This window comes from Larus michahellis, chromosome 2 (assembly GCF_964199755.1).
Source record: "Larus michahellis chromosome 2, bLarMic1.1, whole genome shotgun sequence".
In the NCBI taxonomy this organism is placed as follows: domain Eukaryota; kingdom Metazoa; phylum Chordata; class Aves; order Charadriiformes; family Laridae; genus Larus; species Larus michahellis.
In genome coordinates, this window is record NC_133897.1 from 10,440,312 (window position 1) to 10,468,038 (window position 27,727).

Genomic DNA, 27,727 nt, shown 5'->3' on the forward strand with positions numbered 1-27,727 from the left:
CCATTATGGTATTACTGAGTCAGATTTGGTGTCAGGCTAACTTGCAAGTTCAAGAGTTTAAAAACCATTTTTTTATCTTTTTATTTTTGTCTTTAGAAACAGTCAGTGATTTAATGTCATTTTAAAGGTAGCCACTTCAGTTGCTTTTTACATCTTCCCCTACAGTACACAGAGGTATTCTCATTTGCAGATTTGACTTTAAAGTAATTACTTATAATTACAGCGAATAAGTGCATCCAGTGGCTTAATCACTCCATTTATATGCTGCTTGAAGGATTACTCTCAGTACAGCCTCACTGGTTTTGCTCAGATAATGTCAGTTTCACAAAAAAATGAATCTCTCAAGTCAGTAGCAGCTGAGAAGGACTCTGACAACTATTTAAACCCAGAAGATTAAAGAAATGGCACACCTGAACTTGAGGCAGCATCTGTGCCTGTCTTCCTCTGAGAAATAAAGGGCCACCAAGTGAGAATAACCAGGAAAATAGCCAGAGGAAGCCTACACTCCTACTAGGAGCTAAAAGTACCTTTGCACAGGTCTGGATCTGAAAGGAACACACCAATGGTTATTAAAAATAAGGGCAGTGCTTCTGGCTGAGGAAGCCATGCTCTGAAGCCTGGGAAGTCCCTGGTGGAGCTGCTGCTGCTGCACACTGATCCCACTCTCACAGTCTCCCCGAGCCATCCGCTTGGTGCCATGGCCAAAGATGGGACACTAGGTGACAGGGATCTTGGGTTTGATCCATATGGACAGCGCTCACTGTTCTCTTTGTGTAGAAATTATTTTTTAATAATGGTGACTATAGAATTGACAAAAACACAGGTCACCCAGCAAGGCAGTGATGTAGCTTCCCTTAGAATTTAAAGCCACCAGTGCATAATTTCAAAGGGGCCACCGTGACTTTGCTAAATGGACAAGAAAATGTAAATCCCCACCCAGCCATACTTATGGAAGAGGCGCTGTCACAACTATCAAAATAATCACCTTAAAGGTGTTTTTTATGCCAGAGCCACCCGTGACTGAACTGATCCCCAGAGGATCACAGATCAACAACCAGCTGGCCCCAATGTAGCACAAATAGTGACTCAGCATTCACTCAATGTTCATCACTAACCAGGGAGGCTACTGGAGCAGATGGCCGGGCTGTGCCTGCCTGCCACCACAGAATCATGGAATGGTTTGGGTTGGAAGGGACCTCAAAGATCATCTAGTTCCAACCCCCCTGCCATGGGCAGGGACACCTCCCACTAGACCAGGCTGCTCAAAGCCCCATCCAGCCTGGCCTTGAACCATCACTGGAAAGCTTTGAGAAGCTGGAGAGCTCTGCCAGAAGGCCACTGGTGAAGGAAGTCCTTCCATGTGTAATAATTACTGGGCCTCCCTCTCATCTGACCACCTGCCAGGTTAAACACAGCACAGAAGTTAAAAACACTCATTAAAAATTGAAAAACATGCAGAGTGAAAAGCAGTCTTCAAGTTACAATGCACACAGAGGGCAGAGCAGCCATTATTGTGCACTACGAACACTACCCACATTACAACGCAGACGCTGGAGCTAAAGGCGAGACCACCACACTAACCACAGGAAGGTGGGGACAGACGGAAGCGCGCAGCTTCGCTGTTGAGAGAAAATCGGCAAGGTGATCCCTGCGAGCGGCCGCTGGGGCCGGCCCGGGAGCGGGGCCCCGGCGGCCCCTCAGGCGAGGCGGGGCCCGAGCCGCCCTCCCTCACCGCGTCTTCCCGCTCGCCCGCCGCCGCCAGGCCGGGGAGCGGCGTTGCCTGGCAACGGGGCCCCGGCGGCGGGAGGCGCGGAGGCGGGGGCCCCCGCGGCGGAAGGCCCTCGGTCCGGGCGAGGGTCGTGAGGTAAAAATGGTAAAAAAGAGCAACAAGGCCGGGGGCAGGGCGCTGGTGCGAGGCCAGGGGCAGCGGTGCGGTGAGGTGGCCCGGCTGGCAGGCAGGGCCCGAGGCGCTCTTCCTGCCCGGGGACAGCACTGTGAGGGGCTGTGGCGGTGACAGCAGTGCCACTCTGGTCACTCAGAGGTGGAAGGCGGTCAAGTGTCCTGATTGGGGAAGCGCACGGTTGGCTGTGGTAGCAGGAGGAACAACTGTGCACTGAACAGAGCAGTATGGTCGTAAGCGGTGGCTCCTGTTTGCCACAGCCAGTGTTACAGGGTGTCACCTTGCCCTCTGCCAGCCTCCTCTCCCCTGCCGAGCCACACCGCGCCGCAGGTTTCCCTGCTGAGGAGTGATAAGGATGGTGAGGTTGCAGCGGAGCAGCTTCATCCCCAAATGGGTTGCTAACCTCATCCTTGCGCTCTGTATCACAGGCTTCCTTGTCTACAATAAACTTATCTGGCAGAACAGGTCAATGGTGTTTATTGCAACGGCCATATTTTTTTCCTCAGTTCAGCTTGAAATTTGTGATTACCGCCATTCCATTCATTTTGAAGCTATTCTGTGTACGTTAAGGGCAGTCCACTGGGGGTGAGATGAGGCTGCCGGGCACGGTTGGTGGTTTATGGATCCAGAGTTAACTTCTGTGCCTGGAATACGTGTTAAACTGTCTCCAATGGTAGGCCTAGGAGAAAACAAGTGAAACTGTAGGTTTCTCATCTGCTATCAAAGAGGCTGTTTCTGCTGAGAAATATTCAAGTTCTTGTACATGTCTGTTTGTAGAGCCACATGACTCTTGTAAAATCAGCTAAAGATGTTGGAGCATCTTATGGAAATGGATGGAGCATCTTTGGAAATCAATGGAGCATCGTGATTTTTACAAGGTACGATTTCACGTCTTTTAAAATATGGCAGAAGGGTGGGGCGAAATGGAGGAATAGATATATAAGCCCATTCCCCGCATAAAAATAATATATTCTTGTTTATATTCAGGGTTCTGGAAGGCAAGGTTAGCCTTTGGGATTGTTTTTAATTATATTGAAGTAAAAATGTGTTTGGGCATGCCAAACTTTTGTAGTCCATAATGAGTTTATTGCATATAATAATTATGGGCTTAGTAATTAAAACTTAAAAATTACTGCTATTTTATTTAATATAAATGATAAATCAAAGATTTCATTTTACTTTTTATAAGTTAAAACTAGGATGTGTCAGAAACATCAATCTTAAATTTTATATTATGGTAATTGTATGTTAGGCTTCGAGTATTGGAGATGCATGTGTATAAAAGACTTGACAAGTCAAAAACATTGGCTAAGAGCAGAATTTCTTTTAATTTAGTATAATATATATGTTTTAAAGTCATTTATAACAATAATTATTTACTTTTCTTTTTTCTTTTTAGGGCTGCTCCTCCAAACGAGAGACGATAGCAATTTCTGCAGTTGCTTTACAGGATCATATAATATGCTGTCATCAGCTCCAAGATCTTTCACTAGCAGATCCTTTTAAGTCAAGGACAAGGAATATCAAGAACATTTACAAACCTGTGAGCAAAGAAATGGTCAGAGCAGTAGTAGATACTGGACTAAGAAAAAAGAGCACTCGCCACAAAAACACAGAAGATGCAGAAACGGAGTATGTTCTTGATCCCAGTCCTCCACAGCTAACATTAGGTAAACCATTATATTCTGAATTGTAGATTTTTGTTTTTATGTAAAATAAACTAAAATGAAGAAGCTTTGTGTTCAATAAGATAATTTAATGCTAAAAAGCATAAAATATTATTTTGGAATTTGTACAAATTCAGCAGTTTATGCCATCAGGTAAACACTCATTTAAACAATAGAATTGCCATTAGTGACTTGAAAGTGTCTTTTCTTATCTAAAATGTATTAAAAATATTATTCTTGTGACAACAAAGGTAAAAATTCAGAAGCTAGTGCATCTTCATGAAGAATTCTTCATGACGAGGTGGGAAGTCTTTTACACTTTTTAAATGTGTTTTTTATATTGACTGTCATAGCTTTCTTTACCTTATATTCTCAAGCAAACACCAGTGATTTAGATATTGTATTTATTTTGGGGAATGTTTTGATATTAAGATTTTTTTTAAGTCTATTTAAAATGGTTTGGTTTATTCCTTATTCAGTAAAGAGACATTTACTAGCACTGCGTTAAATGTATTCTTTGTTAATATATACCCACCTTTACTCAAAGTTAAAAAGGTTTGTTTTTACAATGGTCCTGAGGCTAAACCCGAGAAGAATTAACACCTGTAGTTAAATACCTTTTTCAAATTTAGAAGCAAACATGCAACAAGATAAAAGTCACAGATGTGAGGGCTTGGAATGATGCCTAGTGAGAAAACTCACTTTTAAATAGTATTATAATAATACAGTTTTACAGCAGCGACAGACAATATTGCTTAAAAAAACAAAGCCAGGGAGCATCTTATCAGACCAGGAGTCTAAATGTGCTTCCCGTCTATCGGTTTCGGTCTTGTATTTCCCTTTTCGAAATGTTTCTACAGTATTCTTGCCATGAACATCTTCTTGTCTCCATCCTTTTAGTTGTCTTGATTAGGCTTTTCTTAAAGGACCTTCCAGCTCAACAATTTGCAGTTTTAAGCATAATAAACTTTCATCATCATTAATAATTGTTTTATTTACTCTTCTTCATACAAATGCCCTTAGGCCTCTCTGAAGATCATGTTGCCTTTGCTATAGTAACTGTCACAGTAGTCCCGGCTCTAAAGAGAACCATGTAAATCAATGAGGCTCCGTACAAGCACAGGCATCTGCCTCTTGGAATCAGCTGAAGGTTAAGAGGGTAACTTAAGATAATACACAACAAGTGAGTGTAACAAGTGATAGGACAAAGGTAGTAAGACGTGGTGATTATTACTATGTTTACATGGATATAGTTCTAAAGATAGGAGGGTTTTTTCTCTGGTTCATTTTGAAGAGGAGTTTGAAAGAAGAGAGAATAGTGGGGGGAAAAAAGAGCAGAGAGGTACTGGGGTTAGCGCAAATATAAATAATGAGTGATTATGGAAGCTGAAGGTTGTGGTGAAAAAATGCAGCCCAAGTGTGAGCATGTTCTCTGCAATTATAAGAAAGACAAAGTATTTTCTCTTTAAATCACAGCATTGACTGAAATGTCCCATATGAATGCTTGTGCAAGAGATTCGAAAGAATGTGCTGAAAGATTTTTTTAAATTGCAATTGTTTCTGGGTTTTGCTTATTAGTTTTTCACCTATAGTCTCACATTATTTTAAAATGCTTGTGTTAAGCTTTCTCTTCTTAATAAGAACTGTGGGGTTTAAAACTTACAGCTGTGAAACAAGTTTGAAAATGTAATTTAATGTAACTATTTCTCCTTGAGTTTGTGGGTAACTAAACAAAATCTCACAGGCCTCTATCATTAAATTTTTCTCAATAGAGACCTGAATACTAAAATCAAATGATAATAGTTTAGAGGTTAAGGTATGTAATTACTTCGCTACTGTTCATTTTAGGATAAATAACTCACTTGGTTGTAAATGGGTGTGTCAGTAAATGGGTTGGGCTTGTAAACGATGCATAAGGATGAAAGCTTGGATGTCTCGAGCTGTGATAAATGTAGGATTTAATTGCTCGTATTTATTCAAAGTGCTGTTTTGAGAATATCTTCATAGAGCCTTTTGCTTCAACCACGTGTCCTTGCATGTGTGTCCTGCTGCCAGTTTTCGTTCATCAACTATGTTGTACAAAAGCTTTCCTTCTAAACACCTGTATAACCTGTCCCTCACAAATGTCCCATCTGGTTTATATTATTTAGAAGATAGGTTTTGCCGCCAATTTCTTCCTATTTGGCAGCTTTAATCATCCATTTGTGAAAGTTTTAAATAAGCATTTTCTTCTTACCCTGGGGGTATACAAAAGGCTTTCCACAAAGCCATCTTGTTGTCTTCCTTAAAACAGTCTCTGACCACTGTGCTTGGAAGAAAATCAAGGGTAGGCATTTTTTGTTGTGATACTGCCTTTCATGCTGTGACTGGTTTGCTAGCTTGTTCGCTCCCTGGGTATCGAGATTTTCTCATCATAAAGACCATCGCTTGTGTATATTGGTCTATCAGAACGGGATCTTGTTTCCTTACTCAGTCACTGATGCTTTTGGGTACTACTGTCAGATGAAACTTGATATGTGTTTTTATGGAAACTTTTGTCATGTATTTTATAATTTGAGTCTTCTTTTGTAGCAGGAACACTGTTCTGTGCAAAATATGCTCTTCAAGAGTTGAATGGTCAAGAGGGAAAGCACTCCTGGATAGGAAAACTTCCTTGTCACTCAGCTACCAATTTCAGCAATTCATGCATAAGCTTTAAGCAAAATATATGTTCTAAACTAGTTTTTAGACTCTAAAAAGTTTGCAGGATCCTTCATATTTCTCTTAAACCTCAAATTATTTTTCACCACCAGGAGCACCAGATAAAAGCATTTTACTGCACCAAAATCAATAGACAATGCTATTTTATGTTAATACAGTGTGTATTTTACATTCTGAAATTATGATGCCGTAAATACATACATACGTGCTCTTCTGCTTGACATGGAGTGGTTTGAATTCTAGCCCGTAGCCTGCAGGCAGAGCTGTGAGCTCCGCACATGTGGAGGTGCCGTATTTGCATCTGGGTATGAGTTGTCCAGGAATTAAAACATCTCGTGCCTCTAACACAATTCATCTGTGACCACCGGTGTAATCTACAGCATTCATTGCTCCAAATTTTCTTTTGCTACACAGGTTTACATGCATTGCTTACCTTTGACTTGATACCTTTACAAGGGTAACAAAAGTAAGAAGGTGGGGTGTATGTGAACCAAACCATATGTAGAGAAAGCACTTTCCATGTTGTTCCAAAAGCATAAACTGACCCAGCTTGAAATCTCAAAGCCATCTTGTTGTTCTAAGATACGGAATCAAATTGATTTATGTTTGAAGGATGTCATGACCTCACGAGGAAGTAGGTTAGGCAGGTAGTTCAACTAAAGGGAAGTATTTCTTATAATTCCTTTAGTACATCACAAAAGCTCTTTAAGAAGATCAAAGACAGTATTGTGCAAATTTTAAATGACTAACGATATACATCTGTAGATGGATGAACTCAGGAGCGGAATTTTTGTCTCAAAAATGAACAAATCCTATCCTAGAATAATCAGATATTTGAGCAAGGGGATCACCAAAACCCCCTTCTTTCTTTGGTTTTTTAGGATTCCTTTTCTCTTCATAACTAACTAGTATAATGGGTTTGGACACACAGTCTGTCTGATGGGGGTTTTGAAAGCTTACACAGAACAAATAAGGGCTGCTTATTAATGTCCGGTTTATAAAAAGATTTTGGTCTGAATGAAAGAGTTGACCCTTTCCTTCCCATTTAGAACTAAAACTCATCTAGGTGTCATCAGCTTGCATTCCAACTATTGCATGTCCCTCCTTTCATTTTAGCAAATACTGTTGAGGCCTTGTCATGGACTCACGTTATTGGCTTATTACATATACCTTGGACATTCCTCCATTGGCTTTGGTCAGTCCATACAAGCTGCTTCCTCTGGTCTTCAAAGATGACAAAGATCCAGTCTTTGCTGTACCTATTAGCATCTTTTTTTACTACTGAGATACTGACACTGGACTTTATCTGCCATATGTGGGGACGAGGGTAAATATTGTATGTATTTTCGCTGATTCCTTTTTTGAGAAGACAGAGATTTCACATGGACATGCAGCAAGGCCATCACTGGTGTCTTGTGACCATCTCTTTGTTTCTTTATGCTTTTTATTTCTCTTGTATCTCTCACAGTCTCAATACGCTTCAGCATTTCGCACCAGCAACAGTTTTTTATTATACCATTTTGTTTATTTTTATTTTTGAGAATACAAAAATGTGATGTTGAAGAAACTTTCAGAAATTAATTCTAACAGAGATTGTGGTTGTACAAACAAAATTACGTTACTGTGTATTGTTGCATTGTGTAGTTAATATTCCCCATTGTAATGGCTGTGGAAAGGTATCAAAATAAATTCAAATTACTCAGCAAATAAAAGTTTACATTTAAAAATTTCCTGTACATTCTGTATATTAAAGAGGTTCTGACAATTACTAATAGCCAACTAATAGTAAGAAGTATGTTGCCTGCCAGTGGTTTGTCTGATGATAGATTTATATGAAGTATCTGTATAAAGTATTTTTAAATAAGTGCCTCATCGATTAATTTTACATGAAGAAAATGCGTTATCTACATCTGCCAATAGGTATTATTAAGTGATTTGTTGTTGTCTACAGCTCAGAAATTAGGCCTAGTTGAGCCTCCTTCCTTGCCACTTACTGCTGAAGAATGGGGAAGAATAAAGCAGAGATCCATACAGCATGGAGACTCCATGCAGCCTTGTGCAATATGCAGGGAAGAATTTGCGCTTCAGCCTCAGGTACACGTATAACTGTATAATTGTGGGGACTACACAATCGTATGTAAAAATTTTTTTCCAGAGTTACGGCTAGGAAGAAAGGAAAGACATTATTCTACTTTAAGACAGCATTTAGCATTTAATAGCTGGACCCAGCTATCAGTAGTGAACTCTGAAAGTATTTTGGACGTGATGTGGTAGAGAAAGGTTGGTAACGTTTGTTCACTTCTGAAGTTAAAAGCAGGTATAGGCTATTTTTTGCTTCATTTAAACTCCTGTTAGATACAATCCTAGCCTTGATTCATCAGAATGGTAAATATTCACTAATCATAAAATTTAAGATATATTTTGTTTTCTCACAAGTTTTGTTACTTTGAAGTTTAGTTCAATAGTTATTTCTGTTTGGAAAATGGAAGTAGGTGTGCTCCTAATACCAGTCAGTTGCTTCCTTAGGTTATCAGAAGAAATGCTTACATTTTACCTTGATGGCTTTATTCAATGCATGTTTGTAGCATAAGCATAAATACATCATGCTTTATTAGATTCTGTCATCTTAAAAATGTTAAGCAAAAGGGACAAGGGACTGATTGAAAAGAGGGCTGCTTCAGAGAAGTGATGATGGTAATTACAAGAATTATCCCACCTGCTTGCAAGTTTCTTTCCACATTGCATTTTATGGGGTTTTTTTCTGCCTGTTCCCTTTTTAATTTTTCTTGAAGACTTTTTACAGCCAAGTTTGTAATGTGAATTGAGGTCTTTCAATAACCTTACGTACAGGGCTTTTGCTTCCTTTTACAGCAACATTAACTGAAGGTGTACAATTGTCCACAGACAGGTGGGATGGATCTGGCAAAAGACCATTCTGCCAATTTCTGGCTACCCTGAAAGTCTAAAGCTTGACAAGAGAGAGCAAAAGACAGCACTCATTAAGAAGGTTACTTTAGATTTGGCACAAAAAGGGAAATGCCTCTGGAATTCTTTTTGTCCTCGGTGTTTCGTTAGCTTTCCTCCCTCAAGGGAAAAAAGCCACTGTATCTGAAAGCTTTCCCTTCAGCTGGCTGCTAGCCATTAATCCTTTTGTGTTTGCCAGCTCAATAGTGCACACTACTTGTTCTGGTTTTCACTCCTTTCCCAGTTTTTCCTTCCTCTAAGAGCCAACTGCCTTTTTTGTCCAACTCTATATCTTTTGTCAGGGTGGAGATCGTCAGCATTTGGTGGGAATTTAGGTCAGATAAAGGTGAAGTTTTCTTGTAGCCTGTGAACATGCTTTCTCTTTTCTTTTTTGGTTGGTTTTTTTTTTTTTTGTATGTGTGAAATGCTGCATTTGATGTATATCACTTCTTGAAATTTAACGTCTCTGTGGGGAAAAGGGACAAAAGTGAATCAGCTTTCATTTTAAGTACTTGTTTTATAATCTTTTCCTCCAGTCAATAGCAGTTGGCATTTCTCACTTTCTGCCATTCCATGTGTTTTTAATTCAAAATTCACATTCATTTAAGATGTAATATATTAAGTAATTTCTATAGAAGACTAGTTTTATTTTCACCAGAAAAACCGCAGTAGTAACAAAAAGAAAATAATGACCTTTCAGGCAGTCAGAATTTTTCTTGTCAGCATTTTTTACTTTTCAGCTTTTAGAACGGTTTGAAGTCAGGTTGGTTTTGTTGGTTTTTCCCTTTGAAAAACAGGTGCTGCTTTCATGTTCCCATGTATTCCATAAAGTGAGTACATTTTTATATAACTATTCAAGCACGTAATACATGAGTATTTTAATTAAACTACTTAAGTGAGTAGCTTAATGAATTAAGTGTAATCATCTTGAAAAGTAATTTTGATTTCAGATTTTTATGGTAAGAAATATAATTTAAGACTATTTTATGATGAGGCACTTTATTGCATTTTATTACCTTTATTAAAACCAAAACCGTAGTTTGTTACTGAGCTATACATTTGTATACTAAGCGGGAATAGTTTAATTCATGACATTTCATGCAACTATATGGAGATCTACAAAATTCTCTTAACATTTTAATTATAAAATGTGCATCTTTTATAGTGTTCATGGATTGATGAATAAACTGTTTTTACATTCTGTAATCTATCCTGTTTTATCTGTTCCAATGATATGAAATATATTGTAAGTGATTGCAGTTATTTTTTCAGGCATGTCTGAAAGCCTTTGAAAAATTTACAGGTAAAAAATCTTGTCCGATGTGTAGAAAGGAGCAGTATCACACCAGAGTAATACATGATGGGGCACGCTTGTTTAAAATAAAGTGCGCTACTAGGTAAGCCTTACTCCTTCTACAGGTGTTGTCACTGGACAATATTTATTTCTAAGTAATGTTCTAAATGTGGTAAAACTTTAATATAATAAGAAACTAGACAGAACGAATGCACTACAAAAGTCAATGTTTAAAAAATGCATAAAATGATTGTTTCATATAAACAGTAAAATTATATAAATTTGAGTTTCCTCTTCTTGAGCAAAATTGTGTCTTACAGAATTCAAGCTTCCTGGAGGGGATATATTGTTAGGAAATGGTATAAAAACTTGAGAAGAACAGTGCCTCCTAAAGATAGCAAGTTAAGAAAGCAATTCTTTGAGGAAAAGGTATGTTCATTTGCTTCTTTGGTCTGATTTGGCTCCCTTAAATCAAAACTCCTAAATATCAGCTCTCTACTTTTTCATTTAGTCCTTCTTATTCATATCAAACAGGCAGCACTGGAGGCATAGGCCAACAATAGTGGGCTTTTTGTGAGGCTCTGTATTTCCCATCTCTTTTTGATAAATTGCAGTAATCTGTTTTCCTATAGAATTATATGAAGAGGGTATAGTAAGGGGAGAAACAAATAAATCCATAAACAATCATAATTTCTTTTCACTGTCATTATTCCCTCACTGGATGCTGAACTGGATGGTTCCATGCCATAACTTTGCCCTTCTCTAACTTCTGCTCAGATGCAAATCAGACTGTAGTAAATTAGGGTCCTGACCCAATACAAACGAGGCCAAATCAGGTGCAATGACCCTGCCAGCCTTTAAGCACTCAGCTGCTGCAGAGTCCCTGTGCAACCCTCAAATTCTCCTTTGCCAACTTCCAGTTTTCCCGTGGTTTAGTAACGCCTAGCCCAGCTCAGCTTTTCAGTAACAAAAACTGCTCTGACACATCCTCGGCAATTACCAAACCGTCCCTCATGGAGCGGGAGATGCCATCTCCCAGTCCAGATTACCAAACAGCCTGGTTAACAGAGATTAACGAAGCCACACAGGACAGCCATTTAAATATAGCTAATGCGTGCAACTAGGAAGATACTCTGACCCCAAGTTGCAAGCTAAATCAGTGCTAGGTTTAAAACAATACTTAAATCAGTTGTTTGGTTTGTGTGGTTTTGTGTGTTTTTGTTTTTTTTTTTTAAATCACTGCTTTAGTTAAAACAGAAGAGTTCTTGACAGAAAAAGGCTTGTTATTGTCTGTCATTATTTCTCATGCTTACTTGGTTGTATCCTGTTGGAGAAGAGCTTTGGAGGCAAAGACCCCCTCTTGCTGTATTATGCCTTTATGTATGATAGTAAGATCAGTACCCTAGTGGGATCTGTCAGACTGTTGCAACAAAACTGGTACCAGTGTTCTGCTTGTGTGGTAACAGTGGCAGGCGGGAGAGGGGAAACACTGTTCCCAGCCTTAACACTGAGACAGCTTTGCTGGTTGCTATGCTACCTTTGCAATCAATGCAAAGTCCTTCCCTGTAACAGAGAAAATGAATATGGAGGTAACTGAAGAAGGCTAATGTTACACTCGAAAGTGCTCAAACACTTAAGTTTGGAAGAAGTGAATCCTTCAGTGGACTGTGACTGTCCTCGAGTAGCACGATGAGAACAGACAACAGAAACACTTAGAGTTTTCTGCATGGAAGACTGGGGAAACAGTTGGGTGCTTATTTCCCAATAAGGTTGTCGATTTTCTGTGGGCCTATAGCCATGCTTAGCTATAAACAGGGTCTCAGTAAAGGGAAGTTGAGGAAGGCCTCTAAATACACTGGAAGTTGCAGCTGAGTGTCATTTGTTAACGTTTCTCTCACTGGACTTCAGATGGCTCCAGTACAGCAGTCTACCAAGCTACCTACAGTGCTAAGTGAGCTTTTAGGGCCCTATCTTAGATACCTGTTTTACAGAGAAACAGCCTGATAGACTGCCCACACCTCATCACATGATTATAAGCCATGGGAAGGTCTTCATTTAGCATAGTTTCCATATATAGTCCACAGCATTAGGAAATCATTCTCATATGTAACGCTTCAGGATTTTGCAGGGAACAAAATGGGCTCTAATTTCTTACATTCTATTAAGAACAAATTTATAAAGTCTTCTCATATGGATCAGCCAGGTTTAAATGAATTCAGTACCAATTGTGATTAAAGGATATATACTTATTTTTCTTACTGGCTTTCAAGTGGGAATTACAGATGAGTTTTCCTGCTGTTTGCTCTTATACTTTTAAGTGTTGGTTAACGAAAACACTGAAGAAATTTTTCACAAGGAGCTATCCATTTCCAGATGCTAAAAAGCTTTTCTAAAATAAATTTTGCCTCTCAGGCTTGTGCTGTGCTTTCAAAATGTCACTCCCTACACATTAGCATAATCAAATGGCATCACAATTGGGAGGGGAAAAAAAAAAAAGAAAAAGTAATTTTTAATAACCCTACCTCCACTGGAAGGATCATAAACCTTAAACATCAAGTTGCATATGCTTAAATAAATATCACAAAATAAAAAATAACATCTGAAATATTAGTATTAGGAAGGACACATATTACTTGTTTCAGGGTGCTACAGTAGCCCTTATTACACCTATCATTAAAATTTTTAATAATATAGATCAAAGGAGATAAGGCAGGTCACGGAAAGCAAAGTAGACTACTTTTTAGCACTACTATACACAGAAAGCAGAGTGTTGCTTCAGCATGTTAGGTAGTGAATTTCTTTGATCTTACCTATAAATGTCACTTCTGTATGTCATTTAATTGTGGTATAGTCTTTTATTGGTGCAATTAAATCTTTTCAAATGCATTACATTATCTCCAGCTTTGCTAAAAATCTTGCCATTGTTTGGGAAGCAAGGTAAGTCATTGTGAAATGATGTAGTTGACTTTAGTTTCTTCCTTCCGCCTCCGCGTGATTTCTCCCAAAGATTTTAATTTAAATCTCACCAAACAGTATAATGGTCCTGGAATTTGTTTAGTCCTTTGACTTCCTTTATCACATGGAGATGGTAAACATTCTGTTGCTAACTTGAAGTGGCTCCAAGCAGCAAAACCAGGAGGATATTAAACCAGTAAAAGCTTATCAACTGATTCATTGATATGCTGTAAATTCCAGCCTTTTCATTTTACTTTTGAGGGTTGCCATAAGTCAACACATTAGTAAGCAATTTGCTGACATTGGATCACTTAAAAAGGCTTCCCTGTGGACAAAGTTCACCTTGGTGCTTTGTTTCATCATTTTATTTTATCATAGTCTTGTGCTGCTGTACAGATGAGTGATGTAGTTTTGCATACCAATAGAGAATTTCAAATAGTCAGTCTGTGCCATTCTATTCAAGTTTTAAGAACTCACAGACATAAAATGTAGAGGTTTGGTGTTTTCAGAAATAAATTCAATTAATCAGTTTTGGTTGTTCTAAGGGGAAAAAAGGTTATTCATAAAGGTTATGCATTAAAACACAGCAGAATTTAAATTTAAATTGTAGAACATGTATAACTAACGAATTATACAAAATGCTTATTTCCTTTCTGTTCACATTTATAGTTCAAACTTATTTGCCAGTTAGCAAAAATTTGGGGTTAAATTCCAGTTACACTTTTTTTTTCTTCCCAACCTTAGCCATTATTTGCTGATTGATGGATATGGGTTGGGTCAGGTCATACTGCAGAAAATACGGGAGTAGCTCAAAGCAGATAGTATCTTAGCAGCAGGGGAACTTAATAGATTCTCTTGTCAGGCAGGAGAAGAGTTTTCCTGTCTTACAGTTTCTGCTCAAGAAGGCTCGTGAGAGGACTTTTAGGATCACTTAGTGAAATGGGGAAGAGAAGCACAAGTGCAAGCTCAGGGAGGAAGCAGAGACAGGGCTTCTCCCTGACAAGGGAGAAAGGAACAAGCAGCGCAGGCAGAGAGAGAAGGGGGGCACTGCTGGCTCAGTGCAGCCCCAGCCCCTCTCAGCCCCCTGCTTTCAGCTCCGTGGGCTGGTTAGCTTTCGCAGCAGTCACAAGGACAGGCCGAGTCCTGGAACTGGCCACATGCTGGCTGTGTTGCTCTCACATTCACAGACACTGGATAATGGCAGAGTTAAAACATAGTTGCGTCTCCTCAAATTTCGGGTCCCAAGAGCCTATTAGAAAGCATCGTCATGGCTGCTCTGGCTTTCTGTTACATCCCCCATTCTTATGGAAACAGTTCAGGTCTGTTCAAGTTTGATCCCAATATAGATGAAGACCGAGCATAAATCAGGACCAAAAGTTTTCTCAAATGGATCAACCTTTACTTGATGTTGAACAGAAACCGTGAATTCGATAAGGTTTAGGTGTAATCCTACCCTATTCTTCCTGAAGCCAATTTTAAAATGAAATCACTAAGAGCAGTTAAAATTGCAATGTGGAATAGCATTTTTAGAACATTGGTAACAACAGTTCAGATAAAACTTACTTGCTTAATTAAATACATAATCACATTAAAATATTAAAGACATAACCTGATTAAAGTGTAGTGCATTAGTATTTCACGTCTCATTCAGGAAGCCCACAGTGTCATGGTTTGGGATTGTTTGGAGACCACAAAGTGTAAATATTGAAGGAGGCCTGCGGTGGGATTCTTGTTTGTCTGATTTCTGTTTTACACATACCACTGAAGGTCAGTGTGCACCTTTGCGTGGCACAGAATCGGGTTTTCTTTCTTTTCAGTGAAGAGTCATGAGGGCAGCACAAGATTACCCATCTGCTTGTTGCTGGACATGGAATTCTCTCACAGAGTACAGAAGGGGCTGCTGCTTTTCCCAGCACGTTGTGGTTTAAATACACACGCTATACAACGGGTTTTGTGGGATTACTTTTTTCCTTTTTTTAAGTTACATGACATTGATACATCAGCATTAACTAACAAGGTAACTAAATCTGATTTGTACTGACAGATGGATACATCCTTTCAATATACTGTTGTGTTAAGGATCATTTGGAAATACATTAAGTCATAATTTGTCTCAATTAGCAGTGAATCAGACCATAAAATAAAAAGAAATACACAGGATAGAATCTAATGTCAAGAAGCAAACAGCTTGCCCTACTTGATGGTTTTCACCATTTCCCTTAACTAGACACTTCTAATGTTTCTCTCTAAAGTCTTTATTGAGAAACTTCATAGGTTCCACTGGAAGCCACTTTCATATGTGCATATTATGTGGACTTTTTTTTAAATTAACTGATGATTTTTTTCATAGTTTTAGAAAGCAACTTAGGAAATTCAAAGTTTAATGAAATCTTAGAACATTAAGTGAGCTTTTCAGATAGTGTTTGGGGGGGTTTTGGGCTCTTGATTCCTTTGGGTCTGGAAGAGTTCACTTTGAATATTCTGATATATGCTATGAGGGGTCACTTCAGCAGTTGTAAGGGAACGCATGTCCCAGTAGAGAAAATCTACCAAAAAAAAAAGTTAAATGAAACAACAGGGAAGTGTTGAGGTACCATAAGGCTGTCTGACCTTGACAACAACCCTTCTGCCACCTCACCTCCCACTTCCCATCCCATCCTCCCTCTTTTCCTATCAAGTTCTCACTCCCAGGAAATGCATGGAGAGGAAGGCTCACGCTACATGGTTGAAATGGTCCTGAAAACTGCTGAAGGCATTTACAAGCGGAGTCACAAAAGTCAAGTCTAAGACTTGTGTGGCTCCTGAAGGAACTTTCAGATATCGTGGTAGCAATGAGAGAAAGTGGCCACAGTGAGCGGGGACAGCACTCAAGGAGATGATTAAGTTCAAGAATAGCATTCACTGCTTTTAGGTATTTATTTTGCTGAGCACTGACAGGAACATCTTCAGACAAAATGAACAGAATGCTATGCCTACGTGCAATATGCAGAAACATATTTAAGTCTATGCCAAGGACAAGACCTAAGACCACGCTTCTCTCATTGCTTATCATGTCTTTAATTAACCCCACAGCGGATGCTGTGTTTTCCCATCAAGTAACCAACGCTCAGCCGAGTTCTACGCTTCTATCTCTTAACACTCTGTGCTGCACCCATACGGGTTGAGAACAGCACCTCTGTCTTGGGAAAGTTCAGTGATGAAAGTCCTGTGTTTTCTCTGAAAAATAGTGGTCCATCTGGGACCTGATGCTTTTAACTCTAAGTCAGGTCTGGACACCAGCTGAAACTGGAACAAGATTCCATAGACCATGCAACTTGTCCAGTTGCTCACCATTCATCCACACATGGACTACCTGTAAATAACTCCAAATCTAACAGCCATCGATGTTCTTTTCAGGTTCAGCAGATCAGCAATCGCCTGTTGAGTTCTTACGACATCAACCTAGATGAATTTTTTTCTGAGATAGATTCTTCTATAGCCGCAAGTCGAGATGTGTTCCAGCAGTCGGAAGGAAAACAAATATTAGTAAGTGAAACTGACTGGGAGAAGATCCAGATGCAGGTTAGTTGGCACTTTTTTTTTTTTTTAAGTATTTTTGCATTTATAAGCTCTTTTATGCTCTTTGGAGGGATGGCAGTCTTTTCAGCACAATTGAGCATTTCCTGTTTTCTGACGTTTTCGTCCATCTCTTCTAAATCAAAAATATTAAAAACTTTTTACAGTTCAGGGACTTACCTCAGCAGCAGCTCTCTGCTACTCAGTCAAAGAGCCCAAAGACGCTGTAGACAAAACTGAGAATCAGAGTGTTAATTGTTTCTCAAAACACATTACAGTCCTAAAATTTGAAGATGTGAATTAGCATATTGCTGCTATACTTAGCTTCCATTGTTTCACTACAAGTTTGTTTGTTTTTACTCAGGCATTTCGGCAAGAGATATTTGACTGTCCAATCTGTATCATGCCACTCAGTCCTACGGTTCATCCTGCCCATCTCTCTTCTGGTAACAGCGATCAGTTTTCACGACAGGTTGTTCTGCTTTCTTGTTCACATTTGTTTCATCATCCCTGTCTTCAAGCATTTGAAGAGTTTTCCTTGGGAGAGCGACATGTTTGTCCTTTATGTCGCTCATATTATCAAAAGAAAATCCTCAAATGTTGATGCCTACAGCTCATAACGAACTACCTCCTAGATGGTAGCTGACAACACCTGTAGTTCTTCAGAGACTTTTCAAGCCGTATCTTCCAAGAATAAATGATTTTGTATGGACAATGGTACTCGCCTTGTATTTAGAGAAATAAGAGTTAGAAGGGTGCTGTTGCTTCATCTTTATATTCAGTTTCATCTTTGGTTTTCCAGCATTTTTATTCTTCCTCCCTCGGTCACTCCCACCTTCCTCCATTTGCATTTCCCTTTCCCAGAGATGAGCCGCAGTTGTTCCAGGCCTTGTGCTCATTCAGCAATACCCCACTGGTATCTCTCACCCGGTTTTTACACCCCATTTGTTGCAACACATGTTCCCCTCACAAGGACTGCCATGGCTGCAACTGGTTGTTGTAGCAAGAAACACTTTTTTTTTTTTTTTTTTTTTCCCCCTTCAGCCACGTTTACTAACTCGAACCCTGGCTGCTGCTTCTGCTTGAACGACTCAGACCAACTCCAGAGTGCTGTAGGTAGATAAAAGTAGCCCTCAAAGATGCAGGATTGTTTTAGAACTTCAGAGAACCATGCAACCAGTAAGTACTGGACACTTCAAGAGAAATAAAAACACAGTTATGACTTTTCAGCTCTGCAGTGCTGGAACTAAATCAGGTCACCACAGATCACACATAAGAGAAGTAGGAGCACATAAAAACAGAAGTCAGAAGCTAAAGCAAAATGAAGTAGCAACGTACCAAGGTAACACGAAAATTCATTTTGCATAAAAAGGCAATATCTGATTAACTACGCAAATGATAGAGAACTTACAAATAATACGACAGGATCAAATTATGTCACACATCAAGTGAGGTGGTCACCACAGTACCGGCTGTGTGGCTTTGCAGTCTTCAGCTGAAGTGGGAAAGGCTGTACTACAGAACCATTAGAGAAAAAGTCTTTTACAGATCAGTTGCCAATCGACTCTGCTTTTAGGCAGCCAGAAGGCTGTCTGCTGGGCTCCCTCTAGGAACTTGTGGAGAACGTGTCACACTCCAAAGGGCCAGGAACTGATAAACCTGTCTTGAAACTGGGGAGGAGGGAAGAAATCCCGTGGAGCTGCAGACATTAGTTTCACTTCATTTACCAGAAAAAAAAAACCAAACCTGGTACAAACTACTTAAAAAGAACTGGTATTTGACATGGGATATGCCAAGAAGAGAATCACATCAAGCCAACTGAGTTCCAGCTCAAGCTGTAAAGCTCAAGCTGGAGGTTTCTGTGTCCAGTTCTGAGCCCTGCATTTCTAGAAACACAGGAGGGTCCCCACAGGCAGCAGAGGGTGACGCGAGGCCTGTGTGCAACAGCAGAGGGAATCGGGGATCACTTCTAACACAGGAGCTGAAGGGAAATGTAACCTCTCAGGTGTGGGAAGAGCTGATGCAAGCAGAAAGGCTTGTCTCACTACAGACGCTTGAGAACAAAATTAAAGCTTGAAGTGTGGCAAGGGCCGCTCACATTTGACATTTAGGAAACCTCAGACAATTAAACAGTGGAACATACAGCAGAGAGCCCCGGCCAGGCTGGTTAAATACCGGGAATAACGTATCTGTGTTTGATACTCGGCAGGTCCCTTCCAGCCACATGATTCTTGAACTTCAAAAATGGCCTAAAATCTCCCGTGAAATGGAAAGTCTGAAGCTGGTTAAGTTTCAAATCGTTTAGGAATCAGAGTGGTCAAGTTTTTAATGCAGAAAATTTGCCCTTCAGTCAAACTATTAAACTATTGAAAATTAAGCTAATGAAAACATATTACATAATCCGCATAATCTTCTGTAAACCAACCCCACTCCCCTAAAGTAGAGGGTTCAAATTAATTGTGCACCCGTCTTAAACAGAGGGCTGTAACGCCTCCGAACATACAGGAGTCTCCATCACATACCACACACCACGTATTTTAAAGACCTGACCATTTGAGAATCTCAAAAGCACGTTAAACTGGGGGGAGGAAAGAAGAAGAGAGAGGAATACCACTATTCACACCAACTATTGACAGGATAATTTAGAATACCTCAGAGATTTTTTTCTTCCATTGCTTAAAATAAAATGTAAAAAAAAAAAAGCATAACTCCACTATGAATCACACTTTAACTTTATTGAAAACACAGTAAAAAAAAAAATATTCCTACAAAACATTCTGTGTAACATTTCAAACAAACAAAAAAAACCACATTACCACTGCTTTTCACAAAAAATTCAACCTGACTAAGGCAGCAAGTGTTTTCATTGAGTTTTGTAGCACAGCAAAGTATCCGCAGCTGAGAGCATTATAAAACATATTTCTGGATGACCGAAAAATAAACGGGGAAGGGTTTGGTGGGGAGAAGGTGTGTACACAGAAATAACTCTAAAAGCGTAGTTTTTCAGCTCCACGATACAGCCATGTGAAAGAAACCCCAGGTGCTCAAGACCGTAGAGTTTACGGAGCCCTAAGCACAAACCGGACACGAGGGGACACCGATTCCAGTTAACATCCCTCAGCCTCACACGCCCTTCAGATTGTGCGTAATTTATTTTTTTTTTTTTTTGTGAATGGAAATCTGAACCAGTAACACTGCAGTGAAAAACCTGGAAGTCCGTGACAGAAGCTGTCTGCTGCCATTGTCACAGCGCCGGCAGCCACAACATCCACAGAAACATAGAAACCTGTGGTTTTACGGTCGCGTCACCCAGGTCCACGCGAAGCTGATCCCACCCGACGAGAGGCCAGCAGCGCTCTCACAACATTCTCTGTCTCCTCAGCGGGAATTTCAGCGCCAAAGCTTCATGAAGATGAGAGCAATGTGCATTTTCTGTTTAGGTAATGCAGGGTTGGGTCCCTAATCCCACAAGGAAATCCAGCCTTTTTTTTTTTGTGTACATGTCTCATAGACTTTAAGATTTCAAATCCGTGACCCAAATGTATCTTCATTTTCTATCCATTTGTTTTTAAAGCAATAGAAGTCAGGCCAAATAAGACAAATACTGACACCTACTTAAAAAAAAAAAAAAGTGGCCCAACTTGGTTTTGTTACATAAAGCCCAGGAGGAGAAAGTTACTTGGTTACTTGCACTGAATTTTGTGAGTCTATTTTGGCCCAGAGTGGGAAAACAGAAGTCATGCACCAGTTAATTTTCTCCTTAAGCATTTAAACACATCCATCGTATTCACAATACAGGAACCGCCATCACCCCGCGTTTCTGAACGGTCATTTTACATGGAGAGAGAAGGTCCAGAACATGCTCATACGCATGAAGCACAGGAGGCACAGAAAACGCGTGGAGAGTCACCTTGGCACCACACAAAGTTTGACTTTGATCAAAACGCGAGTTACGCAGCGCCGGCACACGGGAACGATGCGTCTCCATCTCCAGTGGAGTGAGGCAGGAAGGCACGTCGGGAGCTGCAGCCTTTCTCTACAAATTCCAAGGAAGGTAAGTGGAGCGGTTCCAGGGAACGCCAGCAGTAACCGCCAGCTGAAACCAGCTGTACGAGCACCGCGCTCTCACCGAGAGGGGGCCCGGCTCCCTCACACCACTGAAGGTTAAAAGCACTTCTATATGCAATGACTAAACCATTCCCACCTCACGCCTAATTCAGATTTCATGAGCTCTTGGTAAGTTGTTAGAGGACCCGCTCTAATGACAGGATTGTTTTAATGGTCTCTAGTGGTAAAAAACAGATCAAGGACAAACGAATGAATAAATACTAATGTTTTCTTACTGGAAGAACATTTCTAAGCAGGGACTGTTTTTGTATAGATCATGCAGGAAAAGAAATACGTCAAAAATCAAAGCAAGTGCCCCAATACTGCACTAGCTGGTATCTGTGGGAGCACTGAACATAGGAGTGCAAAATAAAGCGCTGTTTGTGAAAGCAGCTTCATCCAGTGATGCCGACTATAAAACTTACTGTAATGGGGCGTAGAAGCAAAAGCAACGCTGAGGTTAATATACAACAAACATTTAGAAGCAGTATCGCAAAGTGCTCAGGTAGGTACAAATGAACAGGTGGATACCTGAAGTCTTTAAAAACTGGGATTCCCTCACTTCTATATTTATGTGAGGTCTTAATGCAGACACAGCTTTTAAATCCCTTGGCTTTAGATGTGTCAGGATTGTCAACATTTACAAGATATTTCTTACACTATCACTTTCCCTGTGTGGAGTCACCTTCTATAATAATCTATGAGCAAAACAATGAAAAAGTTACTTCAAAAAAATGTGGTGACACAGAACAAGCAAGCATCCTCAGGTTTTCTGCTACCAAGAGGCATCTTCACAAGTTCACAGGCGTCTGCAAATCTAAAGTCAAGGATACTGTTGCCCTGTGAAACACAAAACCAGTTTTTAGAAGAACTTACAAAGTTCTTTTCAATGCTAGTGAATTACTGGCATATTTGGAGAACATACAATTAACTTTCATATACTAACGATACACGTGTTTCTTCTCACTCTTTGAAAGAATAGTCTGAGGTGCTTCAACTGTGAAATGTTTCAAAAAAAAAAAACCCTTCCCATTTAAGTTTCCTGCTGGTGTGTGTTCTTACGCACCTACGCAGATTCTTCTTATTCTGTTATTTCACATTTTGTTTACGTCAAGAAAAGAATCTGTTCTTAACATCAACGTCACTGAGTAAGGTAGAGAACGACTTGAAAACATAGAGTAAAGCAAGCCAAGATGTTAGACGTCTTCAAGAATTAAGTCCAGATTTAGGAAAAAAAGTTTCATCAGCCCCTGAATTTCATGAACCTAAGGATTTTAGATATAATTTTAGCAACATGGAATTTTAAAGATTGACTAGAAAAAGCATTGAAAACAGACTGCACAGGTGAGCTCCGTGTCATTTCCACCCCCCAGTTATCAGGCACAGTGGGGACTCTGGAAGCCACATTTAGTGTTAATTCCCCACAAGATGTGTTCTCCTTCTTACAGTTCTACCAGTATTGTCAGGCTTTAGTTGTTAGATCAAAACTTGTAGCAGATTCTCTCTGGATGTGGACTAGATGGTCTCCAGAGGTCCCTTCCAACCGCTACCGTTCTGTGATTCTGCGTGGTCTACCCAGAACCGTGCAGCGTTCTGGAGAGAGCAAGGAGCCATTCAAACGCAGAAGGGCCCGCACAAACGCACCACCAGGAAATCCTGAAGGATTTCTTAGTCCCAATGAAAACAGAGCTGAAAGTGAAGAGCTACAGTTGAAGAACACGCACAGCCATCACCTGAGAACCCTGAGAGTCTGCGATCCCAGTCGGAAGTACCCCAGTTCCGCAGCTAGAACTGTGTGCGGCAGATGGACAAACCACGGGCTGATCTCCCCACGCCTTGGGCAGAAATGGAGCATCACCGCCTCCTGTGGCAGCGCCAGAGGCTGTTTGCCTGAGGTAACAGCGCTGGGCAAGGCAGAAGGTGGTGGCAGAGGTCCTCACCACCTGGGTGATGGCTGTTGGCTTCCATTGCTCTCCCTGAATGGGATGAATTCAAAAGCAGCATCTTTGTAAAGTTCCAATGCTGTTAAATGCGACTGAAATAACCTGCCCCTTCACCAACGGTACGCTCGATATTCAGCTCAAGGTTTTGGCTCCTGAAATAGAGGGGCCGGGGAGGAAGGTAGCGTTTGCTATATCGTCTCCAGCCAGCACTAAACCAACAACAGAAACACTAACGCTAGGGGGTAGGGGATCTTATTTCCTTAAAGGTTCACAGTTCACATCAACTCTTTTTTAAACAAAACTAAGCACATTTCTTTTTAAAGAGGTTATTAACATGGCCAGAGTGTACTGTCTCTGCTTAAATGCCTTTCCCTAGATTAAAAAAATTGCTGGTTTACAAATACTCTGGTTTTAAAATAACAGGATTTAGCTGTTTTCCTGTATTTGTTATTTCAAAATGGTAGATGCTAGTCCACTAAGCACAAGGCTCAGCTCCTGCACGGACGCCACCTGAGCCCATCCCGCTTCTGGAAGAGGAGGAAAAGAAAGAAAAATAACCCAGAACATTCTTCAAAAATTCAAGGAAAGTCAGATGCATGAAGAACCAATTGCTTTTTGTTTCTACCTTATTCCTCTAATTGAGATTGTAAATTCTTTATGAAAAGGGCCACCTCATCTTTGCTACGCAGCAGTGGGCAGATGCGAGCCCCTGAAGTGGCATCAGCGGCTGCAGAGACGTACGGGCCAGCAGGAGAGCGCCGGCGGGACAGAGGAGGGCTGCAGCCCCCTTCGCACTGGTCACTCCTGGTGACAGGCCGGAGAAAGCGTCACCCCGCAGCACCCGCCGACGTGTCCACCCCAGGCAGCACCAGCCTCTGGAACTTCGGAAGCAGACAAGGAAAACAACTCGTCAAATCCTTTAATTTCTATGACACTAAAACAGTCGACAGGGTAAGAGGTATCGGAGGAACAGGGCCAAAGATAAACATCACATTACAGACAGTAAACAAAGCTTCCTGTGAATGCAAAACCTGTTACTTGTACAGTAACCAATACTACTATTTTTTAGCTTAAAGTGATAAGTATGTGTGCTTTACACTTAGAAATCCCACAATATTACAGTTCTGCCACTGCATCTAATATTGTGCTACCAACACAGAATAAAGCCAAGAAACGGCTAACTTAAAACACTTAGTTTACGTCTAATTTTTGGTCTTGTGTGGTATCTAGGTGAAGATGGAAGCATTTATGTGCTTTTTGCCTCATAAGAAGTGAGGCAGATGTTAATGTTACTAAGATCAGCTGTATATACCTTGAAGGTATAGACCACCTGACTCTACATGAGTCAAAATACTAGGAATGTATCGGCAATATCCATTAATGAATTACCAGTTGCTTGTATTTAAGTGACCATATGCTTCTGTGAAAAGTATATAGTGACCTGTATCTTACACGTAGTATATTTGTAGCACTGTATTTGTAAAGAAGTTTTGCACAAGCATGTCATTTTCAAGGCCAAAGGTATATTTTAACATGGACAGTGTCACAATATGAACAGCTGATTTTGAAACAGAACAGTCCTTAATCGCACAAGGTAGTGCCGAATTCCTCATCCACCTTGGAAGCCTCACGGCATCTTAACCGTCTTCCGCGTTCCAGCATAAACTCTTCACTAACGCTGCCTCGACCCGAACATCTGCCCGCAGCGGGACCGGGAACGGGCAAGGCTGTAACATCGGTTTGGAAAGAGAGTTGTAAAGTCCTGCCTGAAACCCGTGAGCTTGTCAGCGGGAACTGTCTCTGCTCAGTTTAAGGAACTGCCCGGCTCACTTTCAGAAGCCACATACGCGTTATAATCCCATCTTTTTCCATGTTCTTGGGTCACTGATGCCAGGACAAGCATCTCTCCAAAAGCACAAAGAGCAAGACCTATCTGTGCTGGTTCACACTCCCTGAATTCATTCCTTTAATTAATTTCTTCAGTTCCGCAGAGTGTATTTAAATAATTGTCTTAAAGCCGCAATAGAAATATTTTAATACAGCTAACTAGCCTCGCACACCACAATTCCCCAGCCCCATTAAGACACGAGGACAATTGTATCACTTGCATGGACAAGTGGATACTTTTTAGGGTTTTTTTTAACTATAATTCTAATACATAAGGCTACAAGCTCTGAGAATACCTGAATGACGTCCCTAATAATAAATCTTTCAATATTTTAAATGTAAACACATTTTAAAACAACTTTTAATTACAGCGCTCTGTTCTTGGTTGCAGAACTTTGACTCATATAAAGATTTCTCACTAAAACGTCAGCATTAAACTCAAACAACAGAAAAGATGCTTGTAAATCTTAGTGAAATCAAGCAATTTTACTTTAAGTCTTCCAAGACTCAGTACAACACATCAATAGGCAGTTTCATAAGCCTTGAATTTATACTAATCGCACACACACAAAAAAGAGGAACTCTCTAGCTTCATATTTACTACAGCAGTATTTACATTGTGCCCCAGTTCAAGTCAGAAAAGGCAGCTGCAAAAAAAAAAAAAAAAAAGAAAAGAAGAAATCCTCGTGTATACGGGAGCTTGATTTTTGAAGCACTCCGGGGAGGGGGGGAGTAAATAAAATAAAAGCTCACGTTTACAGAGAGAGCAATGAGGTCTGCAGCCCAGAGCAGGCATCTCAGGAGAACAGCCAAAGAGTTTCTGACACGAGGTTTAGCTCATTTCGGAACCACGCTGGAGAGCTAACCGGTTGTCACCGCCTGCTCACGGGTAAGACCTCAAACTACAGCCAGACTCGTTGTACAGGAAGAGGAAATAAACAGGAACGTTATCTGACTCACTACGTAACCGGCACACACTGAAGGTGTCCCCATTCCAAGCTGTTTGCAGATTACTTGTGGCAGAGCAGGACAAAAACGCAACCAGATTTTGAATACTTACTTGGGCTTTTGTTGGTGGTTGGTTTTTTCTTTACTCTAGACTGCTTAAAGGACCCCTAAGGCTGCAGTAATTCTAAGGAAAAGGACGCTACCACCCACCGACGCCATCCTGAATACAAGGCCTCCAAGCAGTTAAACTCTAACACCACAGAAATTCATACGACCGAGATTGAACACGCAAGTTTTACTTACCAAGCCACCTACCGCATCTCTATAAGCTTAGAATTTCATTTACGGTATCTACACATATAGGCCTATATACATGTTCATGTGTACATTAAAAAACAGGCTAGCGAAAGATACTGGATTACGCCACTGAACAGAAATCCTGGTAACTATAGTATAAATTCAGAGAAATAATTTACTTCAAATTAAAGAAGATTGTAAAAAAAACTGCAATTGCAGCCTCCTCGGCCTGTGCTACTTGCATTGATTACAAGTACTGCTTATACACAGTAGTTCATAAAGAATTTTACAGGGGTGTACGTAGTAGGGTAAGTGACCTCCGCGGCACAATAGCTTACAGAACTGTAAGAGCTGTGACAGGGGGTCTACACAGCTTTTTACAAAGCATACTAGGCTCAGATTTAACACTGAAGTTAATCTTCATCTTGTACTTCGCTCTATTCGATAAGACACTGTCTGGCTACCAGTAAAGCAACCTGGCATGGGGAGCTAAGACCAGAACGCTGAAAACACTGGCCTCCCGCGAAAGCTTCGCGACATTAGACTACGGACAGCCTACTGCATCCAGCGCCAACGGAGCCGTGATCTCTACCGGTTACTGTCACTTTTAACACAGCCTCAGTGGAACCGGTCATCTACCGCCAAGGATACCTACTCCAGGTAGTTTACATTTCCAGTAAGGGTCATACAGGGCGTCAAGTGTATCATTTTTTTTCTTTTTTTTTTTTCTTTTTTTGTTTTAACCAAGTCCCAAAGTTATTCTGTGTAGCTGTGTCTGTGTCACACAGGAGGTACTGTGCATTCAAATGGTACCAGGTTTATATCTAAAGATGTGAGACTGTCAACAAAGAAAAAGGAATGCATTATTCTCCTCAGCTTCCAGTCTTCAAGGCACCTCCTGCATTAACTAACTGGGAAATAAACAAGCAGACCAAAAGTTCACTGGAAAGAGAAGAATCTGATATACCTAACTTCCTCAGAAGCACACAGCATCAAAAAATGAGACAAGGCTGGACCCAAATTATCAACAAATAAAATCAATATAAAAATGCTGATGAGATGACAGGAATGCCATGAGGTTGACGTTTTCAGCTCTGTTGATTGCAGGTGATTGTTAATCACAGTGTTTTCTGATGCCCATTTGCAGACGGCTTTGTCTCCGAGTCTCTGGGATTGTTTGACAGGTGAAGTTTATCTAATCCTGCAAAACATTAAGCAAGAAGGAAAAACTGAAACTCTCCCATGTCTCGTGCATTCAGGCGTCCAAAAGAATACATACAAACCAAGCTCTACTTTGTGATTATGGACTTCACGTTTGCCCAAGACAAGGACTGACATTCTAGCTCAGGTAAGAATGCCTTCTGGGAAATGCCCTCAGTTGTGTTTTAAGGGAGAAAAGCCCAAGACAACAGGTAGACAGGGAAGTGAGAGAAGCCTGACTGCACGGTGCTTGAATCAGACTTAGACGTTAAGAACCGAGAAAGACTTGCAATCCTTTACGCCGTCAACC

General features: G+C 40.4%; 2 protein-coding genes across 8 annotated transcripts in view; one reads left to right on the plus strand and one right to left on the minus strand.

Annotated features, from left to right (window-relative positions):
* Positions 1 to 1,500: 1,500 nt before the first annotated feature.
* On the plus strand, positions 1,501 to 27,048 carry RNF32 (ring finger protein 32). Its single transcript, XM_074574134.1, has 9 exons — positions 1,501 to 1,590; positions 2,678 to 2,778; positions 3,300 to 3,570; positions 8,219 to 8,361; positions 10,029 to 10,061; positions 10,504 to 10,628; positions 10,846 to 10,954; positions 16,877 to 17,041; positions 17,400 to 27,048. Exons 2-9 carry the CDS (start codon positions 2,734 to 2,736, stop codon positions 17,637 to 17,639), a joined length of 1,131 nt encoding a protein of 376 aa, XP_074430235.1. The 5' UTR covers positions 1,501 to 1,590; positions 2,678 to 2,733; the 3' UTR covers positions 17,640 to 27,048.
* LMBR1 (limb development membrane protein 1) overlaps positions 25,440 to 27,727 on the minus strand; it is a 71,984-nt gene continuing 69,696 nt past the window's right edge. For all 7 annotated transcript variants that reach the window (XM_074574130.1, XM_074574128.1, XM_074574133.1 and 4 more), the window contains one exon: positions 25,440 to 27,418. In XM_074574130.1, coding sequence (XP_074430231.1) covers positions 27,336 to 27,418 — 83 coding nt within the window. In that variant the 3' untranslated portion in view covers positions 25,440 to 27,335. The remainder of the gene's footprint in view (positions 27,419 to 27,727) is intronic.